The 27,740-nt window shown below is 44.3% G+C and overlaps 1 protein-coding gene across 12 annotated transcripts in view; it reads right to left on the bottom strand.

The window, feature by feature from the left end:
- HDAC4 (histone deacetylase 4) overlaps positions 1-27,740 on the bottom strand; it is a 270,456-nt gene that overhangs the window by 49,646 nt on the left and 193,070 nt on the right. For 10 of the 12 annotated variants that reach the window (XM_080400678.1, XM_080400686.1, XM_080400685.1 and 7 more), the window contains 4 exons: positions 25,998-26,227; positions 14,209-14,466; positions 12,434-12,620; positions 5,560-5,693 (listed from right to left, as the gene is read on the bottom strand). In XM_080400678.1, coding sequence (XP_080256804.1) covers positions 5,560-5,693; positions 12,434-12,620; positions 14,209-14,466; positions 25,998-26,227 — 809 coding nt within the window. The remainder of the gene's footprint in view (positions 1-5,559; positions 5,694-12,433; positions 12,621-14,208; positions 14,467-25,997; positions 26,228-27,740) is intronic. The other 2 variants (XM_080400683.1, XM_080400684.1) reach the window with 1 other exon arrangement.

The following is a 27,740-nucleotide window of genomic DNA, read 5'->3' as shown; positions in this document are numbered from 1 at the left end:
GGTCTCCAGTCTTCAGCGTAAGCCCCCATCACGTGTTGCAAAGTGCACAGGAAATCACTTTGTAAAACCGTTTGAGGCACAAGGCATCAGGCATCAAAGCACGGCAGGAGTGCTCATGTACTGCCTCTCCTAATTTTGGCATTTCTGCTCTCCAGTTCCTCTTTCATTTTCTCCATGCTCTGCTCCACCACCTAGGTTTCCTCAGGTTAATGACGAGGCAAAAATGCAGCATCCCATTAAAGAGGCAATAATCACAAAAATGCTAGACCCAGAAGAGATAGAAATATCTGGCAAATCCCCCTTGAACTTTTATCCTGTCTTCCTTTTTTGTTCAGGGTAAGCCTGCCTCAGTCCCTCCTTACATGCTTTTGCAGCTTCCCTCTAACCCATATGCCAACTCTTTTCCTTTGAACAAGATGTACTGACCCATTTTCAGCTGCTACATTTAGTGGACATACAGAAATAGCATTTTGTATTTCTTGGCGTTATGTGAAGACACGAGGAGAACGGCAGCCCGCCGCGATGACGCGCCAGCTCCTCCGTGGATGCAAACAGCTTCAGCTCCCCAGGACGGGGAAGGGCTGCTCCCATTTAAAGTAGGTGGCTCTACCAAGACCATCCGAGCTCTGTGCTTCTTGCGAGGGTTATCAATACCACCCTCCCCTCCACGTGACACCCATAACCAAATAAAAACTACGAGTGGATGAAGAACTTCCAGCTCTGCTGCAAGCAAAACACATTCAAGAAAAAAAACCCTACTACTTACTGGAACAAATATATAACCACAAACGCTACAGCAAACGTTGCCCAGGTAGAAAGGATTATGCTCAAGAGGCTCTTGCACCTTTCTCATCTGCCGGCTCAGGCACCACAAGCTTTCTCCTTGGCTCTAACACAAAGACGCCAAGAAAATAAATCCCCCCCCAAATAAAGCTGGAGTATAAAACCATATTCCTCACTCCTATTTCCAGACCTGTCACAAGTTTTATCTCAGTCTACAGCTCAGCCTGCGATCCACACTCCTAATTTGAGCAGTTCCTTGCTTTCTAAGAGCTCGTAAGTCCTGATACTCTTATCTTTGAGGCTTTGCATTGCCTATTGAGCTTGCTTACTCCTTATTACACTCCCCCTCCTCAACCTCTTTCCAGGCTGCTAAACCCCAGCTTTTCAGCTCAGAAGTAGGCTTCTTAACCCCAGTGAACTAGTTGGCTCTTTACCCTGTGTCCTTTGTGCTCCTTCCTGCACAAAACCCAACCTTTGTCTCACCACGCCACCGCCCCTCTCCCAGTGCCTGACACACATCCTTCTGGACATCCATCTGCACATCCATTTCCTTGGAGCCAGCTTTTCCTTTGCATTTCAAAGAAAAGAAAACCCCCACTAGTCTCGTAGTTTACAATTTATTCACCACTTCACCCTATGATGCTTCAACAGGAGAGGAGATGAATCTTGAGCGACAGCCAGCCAGATCTTGCCCCAACCGTGGCCCCCAAAAATGCCCCAGAAGCCAAGAAAACAGCTACAAAGCTTCTCTCCAGACACTGACTTCCCAGGCACCACTGCCAGCGCCTCCCACACGCCCTGGGTGCTTCGCCATGGGAAACCCTGGGCAAGCAGCAGCTCTCCAGAGGCTTCACCCGCCCAGACCTGTCCTGCCCTCCAACCCGACACCCATCCGACGCTGTGCCAGGAAAACGGCGGACACGGCTCTGCTCTTAGAGATGGCCAAGCCCTGGCTCTGATTTTTCATGTCAGTCCTCCGCAGCTGCGATTAACCTTCAGCTAACAGTCCTCATGCTTTCAACAACACAGGATTGCTGCCAAGATGTGCTTGGAGACGGACCCTGGTTGAGGAACTCATTCTTCCTCATCCTGGTCGAGCAGCCCAGGGATTTGATTACCTCTGAAACACACAGCAAAACCTATCGATTTCCTCTTGCTCTTGATGAAGGCTGGAGGATTACACTATACCATGGATTGTGGGTTTTCGTTTAGGGGGCAGAGTCTTTTATTGAGATTGCCTCAATTAGTATAATTGTTACTTCTGAATGCTGCATGTACACCAGAGTAATTGTTGCATTTTATAAAGCTAACTTAATTAAACAAGCAATACTCTAAACCACTGCTGTCATTAAGTCTGGACAACTGCTTTCGCTCCAAAGGGTCATCCTTAAACCTGTGCAACTCTGCCAGACTCTTACCTATCACACCGCAAATCTGGCACATATTTTCCCCTCAGCTGGACGTAAAGCGGTTTTTGGACGACTTTAGTAAATACGTATCTGTTTCACTGCTGAAAAATGAGAGGCGGGGGGAGAAGTGATGTGGTATTTTCTGTTCTAAAAATATTTGTGCCCCTTCTGGTTCACTTCTCTTGCCTCCGAGAGAAATGGTAGGAACCCAGCACTTGGCAGGTTGTCTAGGAGCCTCTCGGCTGCCTGTTGAAAACAGGTTTTCACTTAGTTTGTTTCTGAAATTTCAAAGCAAGCATTTGTTTGCATGCATGATAAAAATATTTATCTGTGAGTCCTTTTCTGGCTTGGGGCATGTGTGCAACAGAAACACCAAAAGAACATTTCCAGGAGACAGACACCCAGAACTGTTTGAGCTTGCATGAGAAAGCAGAGCTGGGATTTATTTTCAGCATGCAGTTGCGGGGTGAACGAGAGCTGTTAAACTCTTTCTGGAAGAGGACAGGGATCCAGTGGAGTCCTGTCTAATCCCACACAGTGTGTACGGGATTATTTACTACGCAGGGTGCTGTGTTTCTAATCTGTGTCAAGCAACTACTTGCAAGCAACAGAATCAAACTATAACCACACCCGGACCACAGCAAAGGGCTGTTAAGGAAGGAAAGGGAAACATGAGGATAAGGAAATGTCAAAGTTCAAACTGTCCTTTTACAAATATGAGTTGTAAGAAAATGGATTAAACTACATGATCACAAACAATTTTCACATCAGGCCCTTGGGCTTACTTAACTGGCTTATAACCTCTGAAGCACAGGACAACAGACCTGCAACAGTGAAGATAAAAATGAGCATGCACAGATGTGTCTGTCAGCAAGACCAGCTAACCCCCACCCCCCCAAAAAACCCAGAATAAAATAGGAGCTCAGAAAAAAATTAAATATACAGCCTGGCAAATTTCTGAGTGCTATAATCCAGGTGTTGCTGCTGACTTGCTGCAGACCTACTGCTAATTCTAAAAATATTCACCTCTTTCCCAGTGCCTGTAGGGCTGCTATGCAGATGGAGGAGTTCTAATCCATCAAAAAAAATTGTAGGTACATAGTAGGCTGCATTGGTGGTAAGTGTCACCATCCTCACATAAAGAGCTCCATTAAAGTTTGCACATCACACACACACACACTACTGTGGGTGGGGATAGAGGGCACAGCTCATGCTGTCCTGCATGGAGCTTTGGCATAAGCAACAGGGATTTGGAAAAGTAACATAATTATTAAAAGTAATGACAATTATTAGGCCAGACTTCAAAATTCCTTCTAAATTGATGATATAATGGAATATGTCCCACAGACTAAAGCTTTCTACGTGGTCCTTGGGATAAGGAGACAAGCCCATCGTCCCAAGCGATGCCAACACGTCACAGCCGTGCTCCAACCCAGCAGCAGAGACCACTAGAGTCCAAAAAGCCGTCCCTTTGCCATGCAAGTGCACCTGATGTGGAGGTAAACCTTCACTGAAGGAAAACCCTGTATGGTCCTTCACCCTGCTCGCTGATAGACAGGTTCCACCTGAGGAGCTTCAGAAAGACTCTGAAGGGCAGCGAAGTGACCAAAAGGTTTTGCAACGCAGAAAAGAATCACATCAGTCAAGAACAGCGGAAAGTGAACAAGCGGTTCCAGGAAAAACCCTATCAAGAACAGAAGAGTGAAGTGTGGAGGCAGGAAGGAGATGGAGAAACCGGAAAAGGTTGTGCCCATCGAGCCCGTGAGAAAATTTAAGATAAAGAAAGAAACTTTGACACGGGGGTCTGGGCAGGAGTAGGAGATGGTGGGGATAAAGGAAAGCTAACTAGAGAGGGAAGCAAGCACAATTAGAGCAGCTGCTTATTCTGAAATGGCACGTCAGACCTTGAATGAAGCCATCAAAGAAGAAAACACCGGTATTAAGGCAGCATCACATATTTATCGTTTTCTGCAAAAGGAGGAGTCAAGATGAGGCTGAATGTCACCAGTGGTCAGAAGGGAAACACAGGTGGACATCAAGAACAATTCCAATTGTGAGAGCAACTGGAAATATCAAATTAAGGAAAATAAGAGTTCCCTAGGATTATATAGTGAAGAACTTACACATTACAGAACATCTCTCACATAAATGTAGGAGACAAGGCAATTAGCACTGCACAGTTTAACTCCTGCTTCTAAACAGGGGAGCTAGACAGCAGTGGGGTACTTGTTTGGTTTGGGGGTTTTGTTTGGTTTTATGTGGTTTGTTCTGGGGGGATTTTTTTTTATTTTTTTTATTTTTTTCCCCCAAACAATCTCAAAATTCAATTAAATGGGGCTTCACAGACAGAAACAGGTTTGAAGTTCCTCCTTGCTCTCTTCAGGGATAAATAAGGGTCTGATGGGGAGCTTTAGTCAATGGCAATGCTGCCACCACGTGGAATATTTCTAGCCAGATGCTGACATAACTCAAACCTACCGTGAGCTTCAGTCCCATCAGATGCTCAAACAACTGATGAACACACACTACCATTAATTTATCATCACTGCTATTAGTTATTAATAATAATAATTTACTATCATATAATCATTAGTCTTCGTGGTTGAGTATCTAAGCTGCTCTCTTAGTTTGCCTCACTCTTAAAATACGTTTGTCCAATAAAGTTGATTTAACCTTTTGTGACGGAATAGTGCTTAGCTGCAGCCTCCTACCCTCATTCTTTTTACATTATCTTCACTACAAATTGACCATTGCTTACCAAAGAGTATTTAAAAAGTTATTAAATCACAGAAATACAAACTTTTGCTCCAGAGTTTTTGTTGTTATGATTGGAGGGATGACAAATAACAGTTACTTCATATCTTGTTCTTACTTCGGCTGCTTCAAAATTGAATGCTTTGTAGGGACTTCCAGTTTACAGGGAACAGTAAATTACAGAAATAGAAAATTACAGAAGCAGCTTCACTACAACATCAGGCAAGAGCATTCTCCAATGTTCCATGAAATTTCTAACAGTCATTGCAATGCAATGAAATCAGATCGCTAGAAAAGTATTCCTGACAGACGTGCACACAAAAGCATAAGCAGTCATCTAGGAATGGATTAAATTTAGGCCACATATGGCAAAACATTGCCAACAGCTGGAGCTATAAAAAACTTCAAGCCAGAATGCAGTATAAAGTTTGCACATCCAGGTAGCAGTCAACAGCCCGAGCTGCAGGTTTGGTACGTATGCTATCGTCCAGACCAGGAATCGGCCCCCCAGAATGCTCATAATCCAGCAGTCAAATCAGCCAGACTAATCTAAATTCTCCCTTTCTCCCCGGCTCACCATCTCATCCCCCCCATTCACTGTTTTTTTTATTACCTCACACTTGCCACGGAGACCCGTCTCCTGGAGCCGGGACCAGATGCTCTGGATCCTCCCCGCGTGCTCTGGGTGGCTGTTTGTGTTTCCACAGGTACACTGGTGTTTCAGCATCAAAGTGTCATATACAAGGCCTGCAGCAGAGGTTACAAAATTGCTCTCAGTTAAAAAATAAAATAAAAAATTGCCAGATATAGGGGGGGAATTTTTTTTACATTTTATTTTATTTTACAACAGTACTTTATGTTCAGCTGAACACTTCTAGACAAAGACTGTGTTTTACCAGGAGCCACAGAGCTCTAAGAAATGAAAATCCAAGATGCTGCTTTGAGACAGTACCAAACCTACAACAATTGCTTCCTCTGGAAATGGAAAAGAAATTAGTTACCAACATCTCCGCAGGCTGAAGCTGTGAGAGTGACAGACAAAGGTGACAACTGAAACCATCAGTATGAGCACAGATGTGCTGGTGTAGGAACCTGATCTAAGAGGGGACTGGTTTGCAACTTTTCTGTTGGGTACTTTCATAATTGCTGTTAAAACAACTCTAGGGTTTGGGATTAAAAACCAGAAGGAATAAGTCATTAGCAGGCACTATGTTTCATAAAATAGTTTGCGCTGAAGTCTTTGCATCAACACTATTTGACAACATGCTAATTAAGGCTATTAGCACACACTTGGGCATAATTATTCAGCACGATATGTAGGTATTTAGCAGTGTTGTTTCATTTGAACGTGGGAGTCAGGCAGCTAAATCCCCTTGCATTACCAAGTATTTATGGCATGACAACAGTGTAGGAGACTTTGATTCATGCTCCAGAGTTGCCCAGGTACGTTTTTGGAAGGGGAGTTATGATTTCATAGCCAATGTTCCACTGGAGGAAAACAGCAGGTCCTCTACAGCTATGCAGTCACAGTGACAAAAGACCTTTCCTTTTTTCCACTCAAGCAAAAGAGGCATAGTCAAATGTTTAAATCTAGCCTTCCCTTCAGCCAGAAGCTCCAAAGAACAGAACAAAAGCAGCTGGATTTCCTCCCCCCCCCCCCCGAAGGGGTAAGGTTTCTTGCAAGCAATATCTGTCTGAAAGCACAGTATAAAGTTGCAAATCGAAGGCCTTGACAAGAATCCAAAGCCTTTGAATCAGCAGTGAAGGCAGGAGCTACTCCCAGACCCAACATTAAAGGGTCTGCACTCCAACCAGTATCACTCCTCCAAAATCCCAGACGAAGCGCACCTATGCTGCGGTGGGCAGCATGAGCACTGCTCGCAGAACTCACCAGAGCTGGCTTTCATGTTACTAGTTCAAGTACAGGTAAACTGCGCAATTTGCAACCGCATGGAGTTCAAAGGGGCTGGTAAGAAACCAGACTCTGAGAACATACATGGACACGCAGCCAGGAGCTGAGCACCGTGCTGCTGCATGTACCCCAGCTTGGCTCGAGCTGCAATCACACCTTTTGACTGAGTGTGGGCATGTTCTGCCACTGAAACATCTGGCTTTCCCCTCTGAGGCAAACCCTGGCACTGACACTTTCAGGTATTCAGCCTTAGGGGATGTATTTGGCAGTTCCTCATTTTGCTGTACGTGAGTGCAAGTAGAAAAAAAAAAAAAAAACCAAACAAAAAACCCCAAAAAAACAAAACCCAAATGACACTCAGTTCTAGGAAGAGAACAGAGCACTGGTTAATTGACTGCCTTTGGGTTAGCCAAAGTTCAGTTAAATAAGATCGTGCTGCAAAGCTCTGCAGAAGTCTCCCACATTTAATTCACAACATCAAACTTCGTTAGGAGGTGCTGGGCAAAGGCAATCACTGTAAATGTCACAGAACCACAGACTGGTCAGGGTTGAAGGGACCTCTGGAGACCATCCAGTCCAACTCCCTGCTAAAGCAGGTTCTCCTGGAGCCGGTTGCACAGTCGCGTCCGGGCAGGTTTTGCATGTCTCTGGAGAACAAGACCCCACAGCCTCTCTGGGCAGCCTGTTCCAGGGCTCTGTCACCCTCAGGGTAAAGTTCTTACTCATGTCACCTGAGAAGAAGCTGTAGTCCAACGGTAAGGCTGGCGGTCCATGAGACCTCCCCAGTCTGAGATCATTTAAACTAGCGCATGGTCTTCAGTAACCTCACCTAAGGTTAATTTATTTTTGAAATAACCTCATCTTCAGGGGACATCAGGCATTTTGACAAAGTATTTGGTACCCAAAAGAACCCCACGTACACGTCCTCCTAGACCCTATGCGACTGTACTAGGTTTGGATAATTATTCGTACTAAAGAAAGTGGTTCTGCCTTCTTTTTTCCAGATATCTCACGGACTACAACTAGGCTTTATCGATTTAAAGTCAAAAGGTGCATGCATATCTATTCAACATATATATTTCCAGCCAATAACTACCCTTGAATTTAAACAAAAAGAAGTACAGGCAGCAAGTCACTCATCAGATAGCTGCTGACCTCTCGGGGCACAACCCCGGATCCCCTTCAGCTATGAACAAGAAGGTGCGCCCCATTTGCAAAGGACACTCCAACCTGGAGATAAATCTGAGGCTAGTTCATGCCATACCTTCATAAGTTTGCGGAAAAAAACATCAGGCATTTTCAAGCAGTGGTTTTTAAGCAGCCTTTTCTTGCTCACCTCCTGGATTCCCAGACGATGCTTAATGCTGTTGCTCTAACAATTCTTTTCACTGCCTGGGAGCTGGGCAGAACCTGACAGTGAATTACACTGATAGCGCTGCAAAGTTGGAAGGGGTCTAAGACCATTTAAATAGTCGAAATGTGAACCCGTGTTGCAAGTTTCTTTTTAGAGGGTGCTTTCCCTAAGTCTTTAAGCTTTAAATACTAACTCCTGAAAAATTATTATGATGCAGCTCTAGGTACAAAGTTAAAGCAATGCCTAGCCAGATTAAAAGTCTCCCTTTTGTTCTCTATTTTGTACCTGGGTAACCCCAGAGCCTGGTAGGGCAGAAGCCAACACAGATCAAACTTAAAAGTAAATGCAAATGAACAACCAGCTTTTTGCATTGACCTCATATTCTTCTGTTCTTCCTTTGTCTTCCTACAGTACAGCAGATCTGGCAGGTTATCTCCCAGGTTTTTTGGAGGATGTTTGGTGTCAGCTCAGAAGTAGGCAGTGGTATTTATCAGCTCATCCTGTGCGGTGTCAGCTACGGGAGCTGCACCGATGAAAGTAAACACAGGTAGCTGTGGGCGAGATTCCCAGCCACACAAACCAGCAGCTCCTCATCTGCATCCCCAAGCACTGGAAGGCTACATGTGCTTAAAATACATGCATACATCTAAAATGGGTTTTGGTAACAGCCTATTCAATATAGGCAGTCGATGGAGTTAAAGAAACAGCTTCCAGATAAGGGGGTGGGTAGGACGCACACTCTTCCTAATGTGTTAATGGAGACTACAGCGGGCTTTATAGAATTTGGTTGGGCTATAAAGTTTCTCCTTTCTCAGTGACTCACTGATAACAGTAGTGTCTCAATGAAGTCCTAGACTGTAATCAAATGTCACTCAACATTTCTCTCTCTTAAAAAAACAAGCCACTGGAAAGAAGAGTACTGTTCCAAGTTCCTTCCTGTGGTTGGGGACACTCAGATGAAGACACACACACACACACAAAGGAAAGCTTGGCAATTTAAGCTTAAAATACAAAACTACATTGGCCATTATAAGTTAAATTAAGTGGTGCTGGAAGCAATACTCTTTAAGACATGAGAACAATCATTTTTAAAGGTCAGCACTAAAGCATAACCAACTCGCTTTTCTTGGCAGAACAAACATATGATTTGAGGTTCAGATAATTATATTGCTCTGCACAGGAGGGAACAAATGCCTTCATCAGAAATGAAAAATACTTTAATGCAGAACATCAGAATAATTTGTGGAACCATTTTTACAGGAGATCAGAGACTGGATAATTGGAGCTATGTAAATTAATGGCCTAACCTGAGAAGTCTTATTCAAGTGTGTAGAACAGTGCATGCAGAAGTATTCATTAAAGTCAAGGGGGCTACTTGTGCTAGCGAGGGCAAGTTCAAGGACTAGTTTTCTTTTATATGCTAGCAGGAAGGAAAATTAAATGTCATGCTTTGGGACATAAAACTGATTGCTTGAAGAAGTCAGGAAGGGCACTGTTTTCACTTTCATGTGGAGTAATGCACATCATGTTTGAGAGTTATATTATGTTGTTCTTTCCCTGTACCTTTGAAGTCTCAGGTACCAGTCACTGAGAAAGACAGGCAAATAAATTATACATAAACCCCAGAATTTCCAGCTGTCCAGTCCTAACTCTGTCCAGAGAAAGCATTAGTGTTTTCTATATAACACCCCAAACATGAAAGCGATGAACAACTTGGATAATAACTGATCTCTTAAAGAGCCACATTTGTGTCTAGAGTGATTGTGGTCGGCTGCAGTAGGGCCACTGAATGAGGATTTTTTCCAACCCTCTCATAAAATGATCACAACAATTCCGATCTTAATTCCTCTGAAATTCAAAGCGCATAATCGCGTTAGGATCAGTCTCCAAAGCAGTCACTTATCAAACAGATGGATTTTCCTAGTGAAGAAGAAGCCTGATGCACTTCGGCACTGCTTGCTTTGAAAAATACCCAAGACTTTAATTTCCTGCCTTTCAAAGAACAGTTCAATCCTAGTGATTAAGCTCTAAGTATCCACCTCCAAAAACACTATCTCCAACACACCGTGGACAACCTTAAGAAAACATCAGTGATCTAACTCGCACACACGTGCTCAACAGCTGAAATGCCTGCCTTTTTGCTCTGTGTTTGCGTGCCCAGAGTAGTAGGCTCTTTCTTCCTGCCACTGTTAAGGCTGGTTAATTAAACTAGTCCTTCGCCTTTTATGGGAGGTGAAGGACTAGTTATAGGACTAGTGTAAAGGTCTTAACTTTTATGCTTTGCACCTGTATTAGTGCCAGTGAGTGCCCAAACCTTCCTCCCTTGACAGCATTTTATTGTGTTTCTCCTTCTCCATTCACCTAGCATAAATCTAGAGAACTGCACAAGATAGAAGGCAATGGAAAAATCAAGCTCTTGGAGCCTTAACATGGATAAATGCCATGAAAATGATATTTTACAGGTGAACTACAGTAAGCATTCTTCGTATCATTGCACTGGATCATGCAGTGCTATATAAAAGCAAAGTGATATTCCACCTCTTATTTTAACCCACTTTTTTTTTTTCTTTAAAACTCTGCCTCCAAGGAAAATAAACCATAACATCCTAAGTGTCTTTTCAAAGCAGCACAGTTCTCAAAATCTGCATTCTTACAGTTAGCTGTAATTTTAAATGAAATTTAGAGGCGCATATCTGAGTCAAACGTATATCCCCTGGTAGGAAACGTTATTGTATGTTCAAAGTCTTGCATATGATTGACAGAACTTAAATACCAGAGGAGGAGAAGGGAAGAAAGAGAAGGAATGAATAATCTTGTAAAGTAGGGCCACACTTCCTTGTTTTCAAAGCACCAAGATTTGGGTCTAAGTGTATTAGATTCTCAAGTTTCATCTGGTTTGACTGTAAGCCAGGGGACTACCCTTCTTTGCATCCTTGGCAAAAGCCAAAATCTAGAATAATCTTGCTATAACTGGTTGCATTATAAATGCATTTTTGCTGAAATTCAAGGTTTCAATATTGACAACAAATAGAGACTTAAAGGACTGATTTGCAAAAATTAAATACTGCTTGGGCTTTTGCAGAGCTGACTGCACACGCTTCCTCACCCTACAGCGAGCTGCTGAAGAACAGTCATATTTAAAATATCACTATTACTATACCACCAGTGTCTGAAAATAAACCCAATTCACAGTGCTGGTTTTAAAGATGCAAAAGCTGTGGGTTAGATAAGAAGAAATGGATACGCAAAGGAGAAACAAAATCATGAGTTGCTCTGATTTGGGGTTTCTGGATTTTTTCCCGCTTCGTTTTCCCAGGGCACACGACACATTGCAAAATGTTCATTCACAAAATAGAGCTCGACATTTGGGGAAGAAGGCGGACTTCAAAATAAGTCCGCCTAATCATCCAACATAGGACTTAAGAAGTTGCACATGAATTAACTTTCATCTGTTGCTGAGGTTACAGATTTTACAGACAGAAAAGGATTTTGGTGCTTGTCAAGATTCAGGAAGAACAATTATTTTTTTGCCTTGAATCTCTGTGAGGAGATTAACACCTTTTTTGCACTTCTGGTTTTCACTAGACAAATGCAGAACTGCACTTGTAATTTCCCTTAGAGGTGACGACTGAGCAGGTAACACTCTTCAGTCTGTTTGTCTGTTCAAGACAACTTGAAAAAATCAAGTCACCTCGTTTTTCCTAACCTATGGGCACAGACTCCTGGGCAGAGATTGTGTTACAGACGGAGGGGTAGGCTGGCACAGAGCCTGGAGCGGGTAACTTATGGCATGAGATTGCACAGGGACTGGAGAAGGTGCAGAAAATACAGCCAACAGATACTGCATTTGGCACGCTGTCCTTTTTCAGCAACATTGCCTCTCTCCGCTTTGCATCTAAATCAGCTTTGTCACAGCATATGACTTGTCCTTTTTTTTTCTGGAGATACATAATTAAAGTACTGTGCTATGCCTCTATTGATTTTTGCAGGTTCTGTCTGGACTGTAGGGTGTCTGTCCCTCTGAGGAAGGGACAAGAAGGACGACCGGGTGTAAGACAACTGGATCTCATCCTTGAAGACAGGATGTTACAGTCCCCAAACGCATCTGAGACGCAGACTCCCAACAGATAGCTTTGCAGGGACAGGGCAGAACAGCACAACATATGGCAAAACAGTAACCACAGCCCCATCCCTTCAGCCTCCAGTGCCCCAAAACGTTACCTGTGGTGAACCTTGGCTTAGTGGGTGGCTCCTGTACAGACATCGGGAAGGTGGCCGAGGCGGGCGAGGACTGTGCACGGGACAGAGGCCGATGCCCTCCAAAAGAGACGGGCATGCCAGCTGCCTCCAGCGACGCCTGGTAGTTTCTCAGCTGGTGAATACGTTGCTGCTCCAACAGAAGGGCTTGCTGCGGGGAAAAGAAGCAGGTAGTTGCTGAAAGTCTGTGTGGTAGGGTTTTTAAGGATTTTTAAGGTTTACAGGCTTGGACTCCTTTTCCTAATAAATGAGCGTATTTCCAGGGCAAAGTCTGGCACACGCAGTGTGTTTGAACCACAGGCCTGAAGCTGGTGCACACTGGCAGAGTCATTAGCAGCAGCAGCTCCATCCCTTCCCTGGGACCAGCTACATCTTCCTCTCCCAGGTTGCTCCCACCCTGGTGCATTTAACAGCGCAATGCACCAGGCCATGGAACGAGTCCGACTCAACCAGATCCCAGGCAGGAGAGGGAGTTTTCAACTGAGCAGCCGCACCATCAGCTGGACAGGGTCAGAAGGGATGGCTGTTCCAGCTTGCCACACTCCAACCTCAGCCTGAAAAGGTTCCCATTTCCTCTCCTCTCTGAGGCAAAATAATTGCAAAGGGGGCTGCACTTACAGAGGAATGGTATCGTTAGCGGCATGTTACATTTAATCTATTCATTTATTTACTAAGGCAATGAGGCTCAGATGTGACTATATAAATCAAATAAAACTTTGAACAAGCATGGCTGGCAATGGCATTGATCCTTCAAGGCAGCGCCGTTATGACTATAACACTCCTCAGTAATGAACCGAAAATGTAATCTCTGAGCAACAACAGCCAGTGACATTCATAAGGGACACAAGAGTCAGCTCCGCAGTACCAGGAAGATGGCAGCAAGCAGCGAGATGCAAATGAATACACAGGGCAACCAATTTGCACCTGATTCACAGACATCGCAACTGCAAACCTGGCACAAGCCCACTTCACCTAGCCAAGGGCTGTGGATTTACTCAGAGTGACACCCTGGCATGGCTACAGCAATCTGCTCTTGGCTGCAGATCCCGTGCTGGGGTTAGGCATGGCTGTAAGTGCAGTCAGGTGCTGAGGGCTAAGGGCTGGCTGTAAAGACGAGCAGAGCACTGATGCCTTAAGAGAACTGTAACCTTCTCACCTTCATTACTGCTACCACAAGAGGCAGGTTTTGGGAGACTGCCGTGTAATTGGGAAGATTACGCTACGCTACGTTGTTATTGGATTTATCACTTGCAATCCACAAGCCTCCGGTATTTACTCTCAAAAGTGAGCACAGCTGGGCTCTCTAGGATCTATAGCTCTAAAGAAGGAACTCCCTCCAATGAACCTCATCCCCTGTTCCCTTATCCAGCCCTTCTGGGGCAGTCATCTTAAAACATGAAACCAAAATAAAATACTCTGCTAACACCTAGTGCTCAAAAATGTCAAGACACACTTTATCTTCCCAAAGAAACAAACGGAAAGTGGTTCAGTGGCTGCAAACACACTGACTGCATTTTATGCTGGTGACCCAAGATTCCCCTCCCTGGGACTTCTGAGCTGACACAGTGACTCCAGGGAAGGATAGCACTGGTTTTACCTGCAGCTTTCTTTACGTAGCAAATCCTCAAGAGCTGGTCCCCCCTAGCTTCTTCCCCTTAGAGTAGCACAAGGTGACTATGAGGAACCAAATAATTTTCTACAAAGAATCAAGTCCCACACTTGGTATTTTGCGAGCTCACCTGACGGAAAAGCAGCTCCTGCTCAGCCTGCCTCTGCCCAGACTCCAGCTCCTGCTGTGGCTCTGCCTCCTCCTCATCACTCTCAATGGGTTCTTGCTTCACTTGGACCATATTGGCCAGCCCCGGGGCTTCCTTCTGGCTTGTGACTCTGTCGCTGTATGGCTCCTCCAAAAGGGCTTGGTGTTCTCGTAACTCTTCTTCTGTCTCCTCAGGGTGGCTTTCATGCTGGCGAGCTGGTTCGTTGGGTTTTGATATAATCTGAAAACAACCCAGAGGTTAACCAATAAATAAAATGCAACTCATCCCAACTAAAGTTCACTCTGTTCTCAAAGAAGCAGCTTAATGAAAAGAGCAATTATGAATCACAGCTTTTATCTTATCAACTAGGTCCAAAACAACTGCTCAAGGGAAAGGTCAGAGCAACCTTGGCATTAAGCTCTGTGAAATCTTATGTCCCAGATTATGATGGCCCCTTCATTTTCCACTTGATTCTCCCTCTGAAGAAAACATGGGCCTGTTGTGCTTACACACCGACAGATGCTACTCCATTCACAAACCCACAAAAGAAAAGCATAACCGCCATCAATACATTTGGCAATTAAATTCTGATAAAAAGAAAGAGGCACAAACCCTCTACAGGAGTTTCTGCTACCTTGTTTACCCAGCTTCTTCTTGAATCACCCCCTGAATTTTATCTGTAAAGAGAGTGGCTGTCATAAAGACTCCTCTGAAACCTGCACCCTTATGAAGTTTGTTAAGAGGGAACTGAGGACACTCATCTTAGAGCATCTGCACAGAAGCAAACCACGAGAGCATCATTCTAACCAGACCTTCCCTAACTAGAGGTATGAACTTCTCCGAAAGTGCCTGTTAAAACAAAGGGAACAATATAATTCTCACTACAATTCACACAAGCTCAGAATTTTTGAAAGTTCATTGGCAAGATAAAATTCACAGTTCTCCGTCTCAGAGTGCTTATGATTTTTATTTGGAACCAAAGAAATAAACACATGAACTCTTTTTAAATCCAGCGTAGGTAAATAAATCAATTTCCTTCCTTTAAAAGAGCTCAGGCTGTACCCGTTTCACAGGCTTATAAAGAAACTGCTGAACTTTGAAAGTTGTCAGGGCAGAGCTTTAATAAGGATTAGGTCATTGGTATGAAAAGCAATATTGATTTTAAATCTAATAAAGCTAAATCAAAACACGGTTATTGAACACATGCAGAAGGAGCGACTACTTGTAAGTAACTCGCTCTTTGAAGAACAGTGGCTCAAACCTGTAACTAAGCCTTCTTCCCCAAACGCAGGAAGAGAGGCTCTGCCATATAACTTAGGCAAACCTATACAGAACAGACTGAGGCAGACAAAGGCAATATAAAGGACTAATTGCCTGCAAGTATCACAGCAAGGACAGCAAGAGGTTGCTCCTAACTACATCAGAGGATCTCAAACAACTGGGGCCCAAACCCTTTAATATCGGAGAGCTGCAAGGACCAGGATGCAGGGCCACAGCTTTCCAGCACATTGTAGATCACTGCGTTTTGGATGTGTCCGCTCCTGAGAGGAGCGGGACACGCAGAAGGGCATCACCTTCACTAGAAGCTTAAGGCAAAACCCTGTGGGGTTCACATGGCCACCCCAGTACAGATGGGGGATGCAGCCCATCCCTCTTAGTGATGAGAGCTAAAATTTTTGTACTGATCAACAACTGGCTGCTGTTGGCAAGAGGGTTTTGGTTTCTGCAGCAGTGGGACCGTCTTTGAGAGTCAACAGTTTATTGGAAGAGATGGGATCCACCTGACCAAACAGGGAAAACCCATCTTTGCCAACAGGCTGGCCAAGCTGGCAGTCAGAGCTTTAAACTAGAAACAACATGGAAGGGAGTGGATCCTCAACAAGCAGCTAAGGAAGCTGGAGCCAGGGTAGGCAGGCCAAGATCCTGGGGTGGTGTGAGCAGAAAGGACACGGCAATCAACAAAAAAGAGCTGAAGTAGCATCCCTTTGAGCCCAGTCATGTAAAGGAGATGCCTCCAGAACAGCCTGATGGAGGTCTCGAGCCTGTCCTGGGGAATCAGCATGCTTGGGTGCCTCACTGAAATGCCCCTACACTAGTGCACGTAGCATGGGGACCCAGCAGAAGGACTAGAAGTCTGTGTGCAGTTACATGGCTATGACCTCCCTGAGATCATGGAGATGTGGTGGGCCAGTTCACGTGACTGCAGTGCTGTGATGGGGAGATACAGGCTTTTTAGGAAGAACAGGCTGGGAAGGTGAGGAGGGGAAGCTGCCCTTGAGGTGAGGGAGGAGCAGGAATGCATGGAGCTCTGTGCCTTTGTAGGGATCTGGTCAGCCACGAGCTTAAATGTCAAGGTAAGTGGACAGCCCAAGATGAGCGCTCTTATAGTGGGTAGACTGCTGTAGACCTCCTGACCAGGTAGATGAGGCATTTTTCAAACACCCAGAAGAAGCTTCACTTTCACAGGTCCTGGTCCTCATGGGGGACTTTTAACCACCCTGCTATCTGCTGGAAGGACAAGACAGTAAGGCTCAAGCAATCTAGGAGATCTGAGTGCACTGATGATGAATTCCTGACACAGGCAATCCAAGATGCCAACATGGAAGGTGCTCTCCTGAACCTGACACTTATAAACAAGGAAGGATTATTCAGGGATGTGGAAGTCACAGAAGCAACACTGGCTGCCGGAGTTGGTGATGGATATTGGAGCTGAAGATCTGAAGAGAAGGAAATAGGGCAAAAAGCTGGACCACAGCCCTGGATTTCATGAGACTAGACTTTGGCTTCTTCTGAGATCTGCCTGGAATAGTCCCACGGGATACAGCCCTGGAGATTAGAGGGGTCCAGGAGAGCTAGCTGATACTCAAGAAAGGTCCATCCCAACTAGTAAGAAGTCAAGCACAGGCTGCTGAGGGCCTGCATGGATGAGCAAGTTGCTCCTAACTGCACTCAGGCTATAGAACAGGTGGTGTACAAGAGCTGGAAGCAGGACAGCTGACTCAAGAGAAGAAGAGAGTTGCTATTTGATCTTGTATGTATGGTGTGAAGAAAGCCAAAGTCAACCTGGAGTTGAATCTGGAAAGGTATGTGAAGAGCATTAACAAAGAGAAAGACAAAGACTAGGGAAATCGTGGGCCCACTGCTGAATGGAGGAGGTGACCTGGTGACAAGTGACATAGAAAAGGCCATGGCATTTCACGCCTTCTTTTCTAGTAAGACCATCCTTCAGGAATCCCAGGCCCCTTAGACCAGAAGGAATGTCTGGAGCAAGGAAGACTTACTCTTGGTGGAAGCCCACCAGATTTAATGAGCACTCAAAACCCCCTAGACATACGTAAGTCCATGGGACCCGATGGGTTACACTCAGGTGACAGACAAGAGGCAATGGGCACAAATTAAAACACATGAAATTCCTTCTGACCACAAGAAAACATATTTTTTACTGTGAGGGCTGTCAAACACTTGAACATAGACCTTGCGGTGTCTCCATCCTTGGGTGATATTCAAAACCCAATTGCATATGGTCCTGGGCAATCTGCTCCAGCTGACCCTGTTCGAGCAGGGACACTAGACTAAATGATCTCATAAGATTCCTGCCAACCTAAAAGATTCAGTGATTAAAAATTCTCAATGTTTTTTGTGAAATACCCCCCCTTCCCTGCCCCAGTTTCATTACTTGTAATATGCACTGGATAACCAAACCACGTTGAGCTAAAGGTCGTTCTTCCATCAATTTTCTTTAAGGTCTCTTAGGCTTGATGAATATGATCTATTTTAAAGATAATTAAATCACCATAAACCATCTTCTGCTACTTTTTTTTCCCCTGCTTGGATCGAAGGCCTCAAGCTTTGAACTTAATACCTTTTGAACTTATGAACTACACAAGGTAATTGCTGGGAAAATAACTTACAATGTCATTGTCAAATCTAATGGAAATGAGAAGCAGTATAATTCCCTAGAAGTTTTAAATTATTCCAACTCCATAAAAATGTAAGAATTAAATGAGAAACACAATGAAGGTTGAAAGATCAAGTGGTCAATGACAAGGAGATTTCAAACATTGAGTTTGCTCCCCTAACACAAAGTGAATCTCTTGGTATGTCATTTGTTCTACCTGCTGCAACCCTATTCTTCTTAAAGGGTAATTTTGCAAAGAAAGCACTTTGTTATGAATATATTCCATATAATATGTGAATATATGCATCCCAGGCCCATTAAAACTCCCTAAAAAGCTTTAATTTTTGCAATTTTATGAACATGTGTTTGAGTAATTTGAGGTAATAAAAGTGTACACAAATGAACATATAGTTAAGATAGCATTGAAAATTCTTACAAACGTATCTCAAATAGTAAACAGTTACATAATGCACCATAAATAACTTCTTCTCTTAATTAGCTCCCTAGCTTCCTTTGCAATGAGGTTACTCCTCTACTTTCAAACACAGTAACCTCTGGCTATCACACACTGTCACCATAAAACATCGTTAAAGGCACTGCCTTTCTAGCCTCAGACAGCTAACTACTTCAGTATGGAAGAAACCATACATGTCTAGTCACAAGCTTTTTTAAAAGACTCAGTGCAGCTGCAAGATTTCTTATCTACATCTTTGAAATAGAAAGAACAGAAAGAAAAAAAAAAAATCATAGCAACATTAGGTCACAGTACAGGAAAGCAGAGAATTCATCGTTTTCCTGCAGAATGCTTCATAAGGAAAAAAAGCTGCATTTCTTTGCCAAATTTCAAGTCAGCTGGCATCCGATTTTACTACTAGATATATCTACTTCATTCCTTCTCTGTAGTGGTAAGTTCTTAGGACACTGCAGACTTCGAAGATACTACTGAACAGGCTAGAAACATCTGTTTACTCATCACAGACCAATGAAGAGTCCTCAACAGAAAAACACCTGAGAAGCTCCTAGAAGGATATAACTAACTCACTTTTTCTTTTGGTAAAAAGTGTCATAGGGACCCGTCTGGTTCTAAAATGTGGCTGAAGAGCTCCTGGGGAAGCAGAAGCAGAGCTGAAGAACTTTAGGGCTGCATAGTAAAGCTTCCTATCGGGACAGACCAAGTCTGATGAAGCTGTGCACTTCTGAACCTTTCTCCTAAGATGACAAGCAGTTACAGAAGAAATATCTCGTCCCGCACAATTATAAGGACAAGGTTCCTTCAACACTGAGCAGGACAGATCACCTCAGTTATCGAAGATGGAGAGAGATGAAAGTTGGGCATGACTAAGTAAAACTTGAGATAGATCTATTCTCAAGATCTTTTCCAGTTTAGGAGTCCGACACAGGAATGTGGCATTTCTCCAGTGTTGCTCATCACAGTAATGGTTACTGAAAGTAGAGAATAAGTTTGAATCACTGAGGGGACTGCTTTCACATACAAGATTAACAACCATCTTGTGGAAAAGGGCATCTCCCCAGTCATACCCTTCAGAGCCTTCAGTGCTGCTGGACTGACTGGTGTGCAAAGGATACAGGTGCTGCAAACCACCACACACATCTTCAAAGTTTAGCATAAATCATCACACTTCCATTCAACTCATCCGATGTTATCTACACATAGTGGAAGCTCAAAGAGATCATACTTGACGACAGGTCATTCCACACCAACAAACCCCATTCCGCTTTGCCAGATATGTACAGCTGGTCAAAACTTTGTGCAGACAGGGATACAGTGGAAGGTGGTTGAGACAGCACTACTGGTGGCAAATATCCAGTGTAAATGCTGGGAACTGCAGAGCGTGTCCTGTGGGGCGACTTCCCTGTTTTGGGAACAGGGTGGAGTGGCAGAAGGTACCAGCCAGGACCCAGCCGGCCTCAGCCTCTTCTGTGCGCGTACCATCAAGCACACAGAGTGCTGCTCCCCGTGGAACAGCACGGTGGGGGACACAGGCGTTGGTGGGGTGGCACAGCCTATCCCACTGACCAGAGGAAAAGAGAAGCCATGAAGCAAGGGAGGATGGCAGACTGGCTTGGCCCTGACTGTGCCAAGCTGTGCAGAAGCTAGCAGAAACCTCCCTTTCCTCCCTCTGGAGCTGAAGGACAAAGTCAGGGAAAAAGGAGAACAACTCTGGATAGCTGGAGATGCAGCTTTGATGAAAATGAGGAAAGAAATTGGGGGTGGGGGTGAGGGGTGGGGAGATGGTAAAGGCTCAGCTCAAAAGCATCCCGAGACAGATGGCTAAAAAAGTCTTGGTCTTGAGTCAAGCATACAGATAGGATTTGAGAGGTGGGAGGTAGGTGGTGTGGAGCAGGTACACCAGCTGGGATGCTCAAGAGAAGTAAGAGCACTAGCATAGAGACACAAGGCAGGAGTGCATCCGCAGGGGAGCGTGCACATGGGCAAATGCTCAGAGAAGAAAACATTGCTGGGGGCTTGGATTAGTCAGAAATGATAACACATCCCTTGCTCTTCCGGCTATTGACATGACTCTTCCCACACTGAGGTCCCTCTTGGATTGTAATTTTTAACTTTTATGGACTAAGGAGAAACAAGAGATGATAAGGGATGCTGGGGAGAGGCTGAGTTAGGCACAGGCCACATAAGGAGCTGGCAGAACCTTCTGCAGCAGCTGAAGCCTAGACAAATCTCTTGTGGATTTTTTTTCCCCTGAGGAGACGAGGCAGGAGGAAAAATACAACTGCTTGAGGCAGCAAGTTCTCTGGTAGGACCATGAGACTTCTGGCCTCTGTGCCTAGCTGAGAAGAAATGACCCAATGGTAATGAATCAAAGGGACCACCCGGAGGGGAAAAGGAGGAGAGTGAGAAGACAACACCTTGTCACCAGCAGAAGCTGTTTTTTTTCCCCTGTCTCCCAAATAATCAGAGTTGGGGTTGATTATATTAGGTATGCATCTACATATTGCCAGACCTGCAGCAACAGCCACTCCGTGGAACAACAGCTCCTGGCAAAACCACTGACCGGCATTTACGCAGTAATAGGTGTGACGATACAGAAGCACATGAATGCCGAGCGTCCTAAGTCCTGCTGAACAGCATTTCATATTCAACTGACTGCGAGGTGCTCAGCAGGAATGCTGAAGGAGGTTTTCTGGATATAACAGGTATTGAAAAACTCCAAAGTTCTGTCTGGATGCTTTCCTTTACCTGTTCAAAGGGTAACAGCCCTACCTGGATGCTGTGCAATACAAGCTAACACACTGTCTTTTTCAAATATGACAAATTAAATATTCCATATACAAAGCTATTCCAGGAGTCACTTGAGGCTAAACAGTTGACGCGTTCCAAAAAGAAGAAAAATAAATAAATCAATCAGGAAATAGCAAGGTTAAATTCTAGGTGTTAATAAAAATGTAACTACCAGCCAAGTTAAGGCACTGTAGTCTGGCATATATGTGTTACCATATATATGTCACAGCAGGAGAAACGCCTCACTTTCCAGAGTGTGCTAAAAATGGGCTTTACTCAGAAGAACCATAATTTGACCACAGAAGCTCAGCATTAATCTCCTTAACAGTACAATTCAGGGCTAAAAGGGAGATTATCTGTTCTAGTAAGGCCTTGTGAATTATACATCCAGGGGACTAAAGCCAAAATGCTCATCTTCACTACGGAAAGGTTAAAAGTTGAGTTTTCCAGCACAGAATTTACAGAAACCTCACATGTGTATTTCTTTTTAGAAAGGGAATTGTTGCTTCAAGACTTACCATGCTGAAAAGCTAACACTTTTAACTTAAAATACCTGGAGTGTGCTCACAGAACAGCATCTTACTTTACCTGGTTCGCTGTCACGACAAAAATACCCCCCTCAAATGCTGACTTCCAAATGCCACACAGAACCATGAGCATATCACGACTCTTCTCCGTCATATATAAAAGACTAAAATTTGCATCTTAAAAGAGACGGAAGTCTGCAGAGAAATTGTAATTGCTGAAGATGAAATGATGTTGGGATCACTGCATGAATTTATCATACGGCAAAAGAAGCCCCCTCGCCCAGTAGAACTCCTCTGATCATGGGGAAAAGTCATTCCTGAGGTTTGAACGTTAAACCTGCAAAAAGGTGGGAAACACGAGCGTGCACTGCCTGTGTTATTTCAGGTCAGTGCTCCCGTGCACCTCCGTTAATGTACACCTTTTATTTTTAGGACTGTTTACTGTTACAGGGCACATGCCTCATTCTGATCAAAGGTTGCACAGAGCTCAACTAGAAAGAAGTGATTCAGTATCTTATCCAGAATCTCATTTAATGTCTCAAACCCTGATTCTGAAGAAAGAGTTGATTTCTACATACAGTTTGGCAGCGCGATCACTAGGGCACGTGAGTGTCCTGCAAATATTAGCACACCCATGTTCACGATGAACTTGACAGCAGGCAGGGAGCAGAGCTGCTCCGGGCTGTCAAATACACAGCTGGGGCAGTGATGATGAAACCCCACAAGATGGGCGTTTCAATATGATATGGTTGATGTTAAGATGATACATTTTAGGTGCGCAAGCACACATCTGCAGCTAGCAGCTCCATTTCTCTGTCCTTGAAATGGCATGGGGAAGGCGAGCGTGCAAGCTGCCCGCTGACTGGATCTGCCCGGCAGGACAGGGCTCTGTGGCAGAGAGGAGAAAGCCAATTCCCTGCCACGGTGACAAGCTGCCTTAGCACTAAGGCCCCTTCTTTCCCTCTTCCATTCCTGCGTGTCCTCCGATTTCTGCATACCACTGGAGAGCAGCCTCGCTTTTACCCTTCTCTGTACTAAGTTCAGAGTCTTGTGAAACTGATACCTCTTGATCATCAAAAACTGGATGAAAAAGATGCAGGATGAAAAAGATGCAAAATAAAAAAGAGCGAGTGAGACTTGCATGGGGAAATTAACTACTCCCATGTCCTGGGAGTGCTCAGCTTGGCAACTTTAATTATGCTCTTTTCATTCATGCATGTCTCTTCTGTCCCCATGTTTTTTCCAGGGGGTTGCATGTTTTTTTGTTTACGTGTGTTTTTCCCCCTCCTTAAAACAAATGCAAATGTCACCACCAGGTGACACCTAGACCATCAGATAAGCAGGGCTGGGACCCTCCTCTTCCATTACAAAGCCTTACACTGAGCCAGGGGAGTCACTCGAGCAAGCCGCTCCTGAAAGGTATGAACCACGTGCTTTGCTACGCTCAAGCAGTAGTACAGCAGGGACTTCAGAGCCCAGGCTGGAAGGATTGCACCCCAGGGAGCACAGGTCCCCTTCAGTCACCCAAAGGAGCCTTGTCCCTCTTTTGGACCCGTCTCACCCACCGCACCCCTCTGCACTCTCCTTCCCTCAGCCACCCACACTGTCCTCGTTTGTCCTGTTCCAAGTTACCACTCCAGAGCCTTAGGCACCAAGGCTTCACAGCCAAATCCCCTAGATGGTTATTCTTATTACTTTTAATCAGGAGTAAAACAACACATTTTTCCTGAGTTGCTTTCTTGGAAACGGCACGACTTGTTTTGGCTGCAATCTTCTTGAAAATTTCATCTGATGTAGACACCTCACAGGGAAAGTTTAAGGCCAAAATCTTAGAAGTTTGGAAAACCCACAAGCAATTGAAAACAGCCTCGTATTATATACAGGAAATCCAACACAACCTAAATGGACAGTGCTGTCACTTCTGCTAATAATTAAAAGGCAGCGATCTATTATATTATTTTTAGTTGTGCCCTTACTCTCCTACACACGAGGGTCTTAAAATATCTGCGCATCTGGGAAAAGTCTTTTTCCATGTCAGCACTTGGATGCTATCCCACGGGATAAATTTGCCACACGCATACAGCACTAGTACCAAAATGATTTTAACTCATTACTTATATAAATCAAACACAGGGAAATCACCCCTGTGCAATCAGTTTAATTACACTCCCCACCCCACCCCCACCCCCTGCCTGCCTCGTGCCATGGATGCAATAGATCACAGCTCTAACAAAGCTGAAATTCAGAGTGCTGCAGGAGGACTCGCTCAGCTCCGGTCGCACACGCTCTCCAGCTCCTGGGAGGTCCAAGCGAAAGTCTGAATGAGTGCAGTGGGTACGTCACGGTGAAGTCTTTGGACGCTTACAACCACTGGCAATGGAAAAGCCTTAAAAACCTCAAGCAAACAAACCGTCGAGCTGACATTTATTTCTGAACAAAGAAACCCTACCTAGCACCCCGTGTCTGGTGATACTGCTTATGAAGTGTGTTGGAGGGGGGTAAGGGAAATTTCTATGCAGCTCCCCACCACCCCGGTGTGCGGGACTGAATGAGGTCCAGGGCTGGCACACGCGCTGCACGGTGGCAGCTCTCCAGAAGTACATGATTGACGTCAGTAGCTTGTGTAATCATCCTGCCTTAGCTCAAGTCTATAAACAAAGTTTTGGGGGGTTGTGGGGTGGTGTTTTTGTGTTGGTGGTTTGCTTTTTTTTATTTTTTTTTTTTAATTTTTTTTTATTTATTTAATCCAGCTCTCGGTAGTTGTATTTTCTCACAGGACTGGAACAGTGAAAATATTTGGAGAAACCTCCACCAAAACTCACACTGCAGCAACCTGAAAGGTCCGTCTGCCACTGAACTTGTCCTCCCAAGCCTGAAAGCTACTACTGGATTTGCTCACTTCTTAAAGAAAGCCACCACTGGAACTCCTTGAGAAAAGTCTTTAGGAAGTCTCAAAACAGTACAAATCAGAGCCAGAAAAATATCACCCTGATTATGATTGATTTCCCCCTTCCCTAACAGCCTTTTTATATTGCAAATCTAGAAAAAGGCTGTGCCTTCTCAAATGCTGGGAGAAAAACTCAGCTGGGGTAAAACATCACAGCTCCATCCATATCACTTGCGATTAGACCTCTTGTGTGTAAAAGGTGAGTTTTACCTTCCCATAGGCTAAGCCACCAGGATAGATTTTTGACTTTTTTTTTAAGGCATACCCAATGCAATCACCTCAAAGCAGCTTTGCTTCAGCTTCGTTGCAATACTGGGATGTCCAGATGATTTTGGCTACACAGCAATTGCAAAAACCTGTACACTGACAAATGGTGCTCTGCAATGTTCACCTGATGTTCTCCAAGTGATTTACAGAAAGCAAGTTAATAAACGTAGTGCTTGCTTTCTTCAACACAATTTTTGAATCACGTCTAATTGATCTTCAAAACCACCTCCGCAGGACACACAGCAATACTGTCCTTATTTTCAGGTGAAGAAATGGATAGGACACTGTAATGCTTTACACAGGGGCATAGTAAAGAGAATCTGGACTGAAGATGGGAACAGCTTCTCTGTTTCCAACGGCAATTCCAGCGAAAAATGCTTCAGTAAATCTGAATATCTTCACTTGCAATTATTTTCTGGTGTTGTCATGACTGAAATTCCTTGCTTCTTGTTTTCTCATATCCATATTACTGCTACTTCTCCCTTTCAAACCGAATATATACACAGGAGGTATTTCCCCCATATTCCTTGACAGCATTTTATGTTTTCTACTACAAAACTGACAAAAGATGCTGATATGGATAAATGCCAGCAATGACAACTTTAAGAAGCATTCCTGGAAAGCCAGAAGTTTGAACTGTACTCCCTTTCTGTCATCTGCAACAGGCGTATTGATCCTTGCCTTGGTGATAGATGTCCACATCTTTGTTGACCTATTTCTCAAAATCATGAAAAAGAGGTTCAAGGCTGAAGGCCAGTTGGTTGTGGAGGTCGAGACCACGTACGTTACCGCACAAGAAATTGAAATACTGTTGGCTAAAGTTGGTATTGATGCTGTATGAGGGAAAAACTTTAAAAGCATCATGCCTACCTTGTTGATGTGCAGTTGTTGTTGCTGGAATTGCTGTTTGTGTTTCTCCAAGAACTGCTGGTGCTGCTGCTGGATCACTAACTGCTGGAGGGCCTGGGCGTTCTGGGGAAGGGGAGCAGACTGCGTGCGCCCCAGCGGGCGATGCTGCCGGAGTTTGTGTATTGAAGGGGAGACCCGTTCTCCACCAACCAGAGACTGTGCATGGAGAGGCAGTCCTGAAAGATACCAGTCTGAAGATAATATGGAGGAAAAAACAGCAGAGAAGAAAAAAAAGGAAGAAGAAAGGAAGGGAGAAAACGGCTGTTGAGTAACACTGATGGTGACAATGATATATAATGTTAAAACCAGCCACCTCACCATTTACAGTTGAAGCATCCTTAGAAGGGAACAGATAACAATTAATTACCATTGGATGGAGGGATACTTTGCTTTCTTTTGAACTCTTTGTTTGCTTGTTTACTCAAGAAACTCCAGGGAAGCATTTAATTTCTTAAAATCAGCAGTACCTTGCAGACCCTCCCATCACTCCATGGGTGACGTGCATTAAGATCACAGTGGTAGTTTGGAGAAATTTAAGTCTTACAGCTTGCCTTGGTATAGGGAGTAATCCCAGGTTCCTATTAAGAAGGCACCAACCCAAGCTGCTACCCCACAGCATCCAGCAATTACAACTTACAGGGGGCTCACTGGACACACTGAAGGATGATGGATGATGATGATGAAGCTGCTTCTTACTTCAGCCAACGCAGGGCATGGCTGCCCTTGGCTGTACTATACCCCACCCCACAGAAATGGCTAGGCACAAAAACTTCCATGTGGTAAACTCTGACAGGTTTGCATTGGAAAAAGGCACACACCCTTGAAGCATTTCAGGAATATGGGACCTATTTGGCTTCATTGCTTCTGTAGAAAGAAGGTAAGTTAAGAGGCCAAGATGACAAATACCTAGAATTGTTTCCATCACTGTCCTGTGCGTACATGCTAATAACTTAATGAAAACATAAGGTTATTTTGGGATAACTTGCATTACTCATATGCCCTTGGCAATCTGGGTGTCTCTGATGACTACCATGTGAAATACCTATCTCAGCTCCAGTAAGGGCATGTCTTTAGGAAGTGTCTTGTCTTTTTAGCTGTTCTTGGGGTAAGCTAGTTCTTGCTCTGCTCTCTGAAAACATTACCATCACATACTTCTTAGAAAGCTGGGACATGAAGACACACCCAACACAAAGCCCAAGCCAAGGGCAGAGGAGCTGAGGATAAACATTTACTTTTGCTCGCTACCCCGTGCGATAGAAAGGCATCACTGGTGTGAAATGCTGTCTCCCTGATGTGGATAAGGCTGCACACACTTTTAGGAAAGATCAACTCTTTTGCTTTACCTCATTGTACAAAACAAAGTAAAGACTGTGCAAGTGCTCAGTAACATGCAGACATGTTGCCCAGTTCAAGGGTCAGAGAAGTTTTAACTACTCCTTTTCTTCCATCTTTGGTTTAGGAGAGAGAGAAGTTGCCCAGAAATCTGCAGCCAGCTGAATACAGCGGTTTAGAAACACCTTGACGTTTCTGTCCCAGGACATTACCTCCTTTTCCCAGTGATTCACAGATCTGCCCTACATGGAAGAATGTGACTCATTTAAAAGCCTCTCTTCTTGGGGAAAGATTTACTGAATTTCTCCCACCCTTCGCTTTTCTGAAAAGAATCATGTAAAAAGGTACCTTCTTTTACAAACTCATGTCTCT

The sequence above is a fragment of the Falco punctatus genome (assembly GCF_963210335.1).
Source record: "Falco punctatus genome assembly, chromosome: 8".
Classification (NCBI taxonomy): domain Eukaryota; kingdom Metazoa; phylum Chordata; class Aves; order Falconiformes; family Falconidae; genus Falco; species Falco punctatus.
The sequence above is the reverse complement of the archived record's forward strand: the minus strand, read 5'-3'. Positions and strand labels throughout refer to the sequence as shown.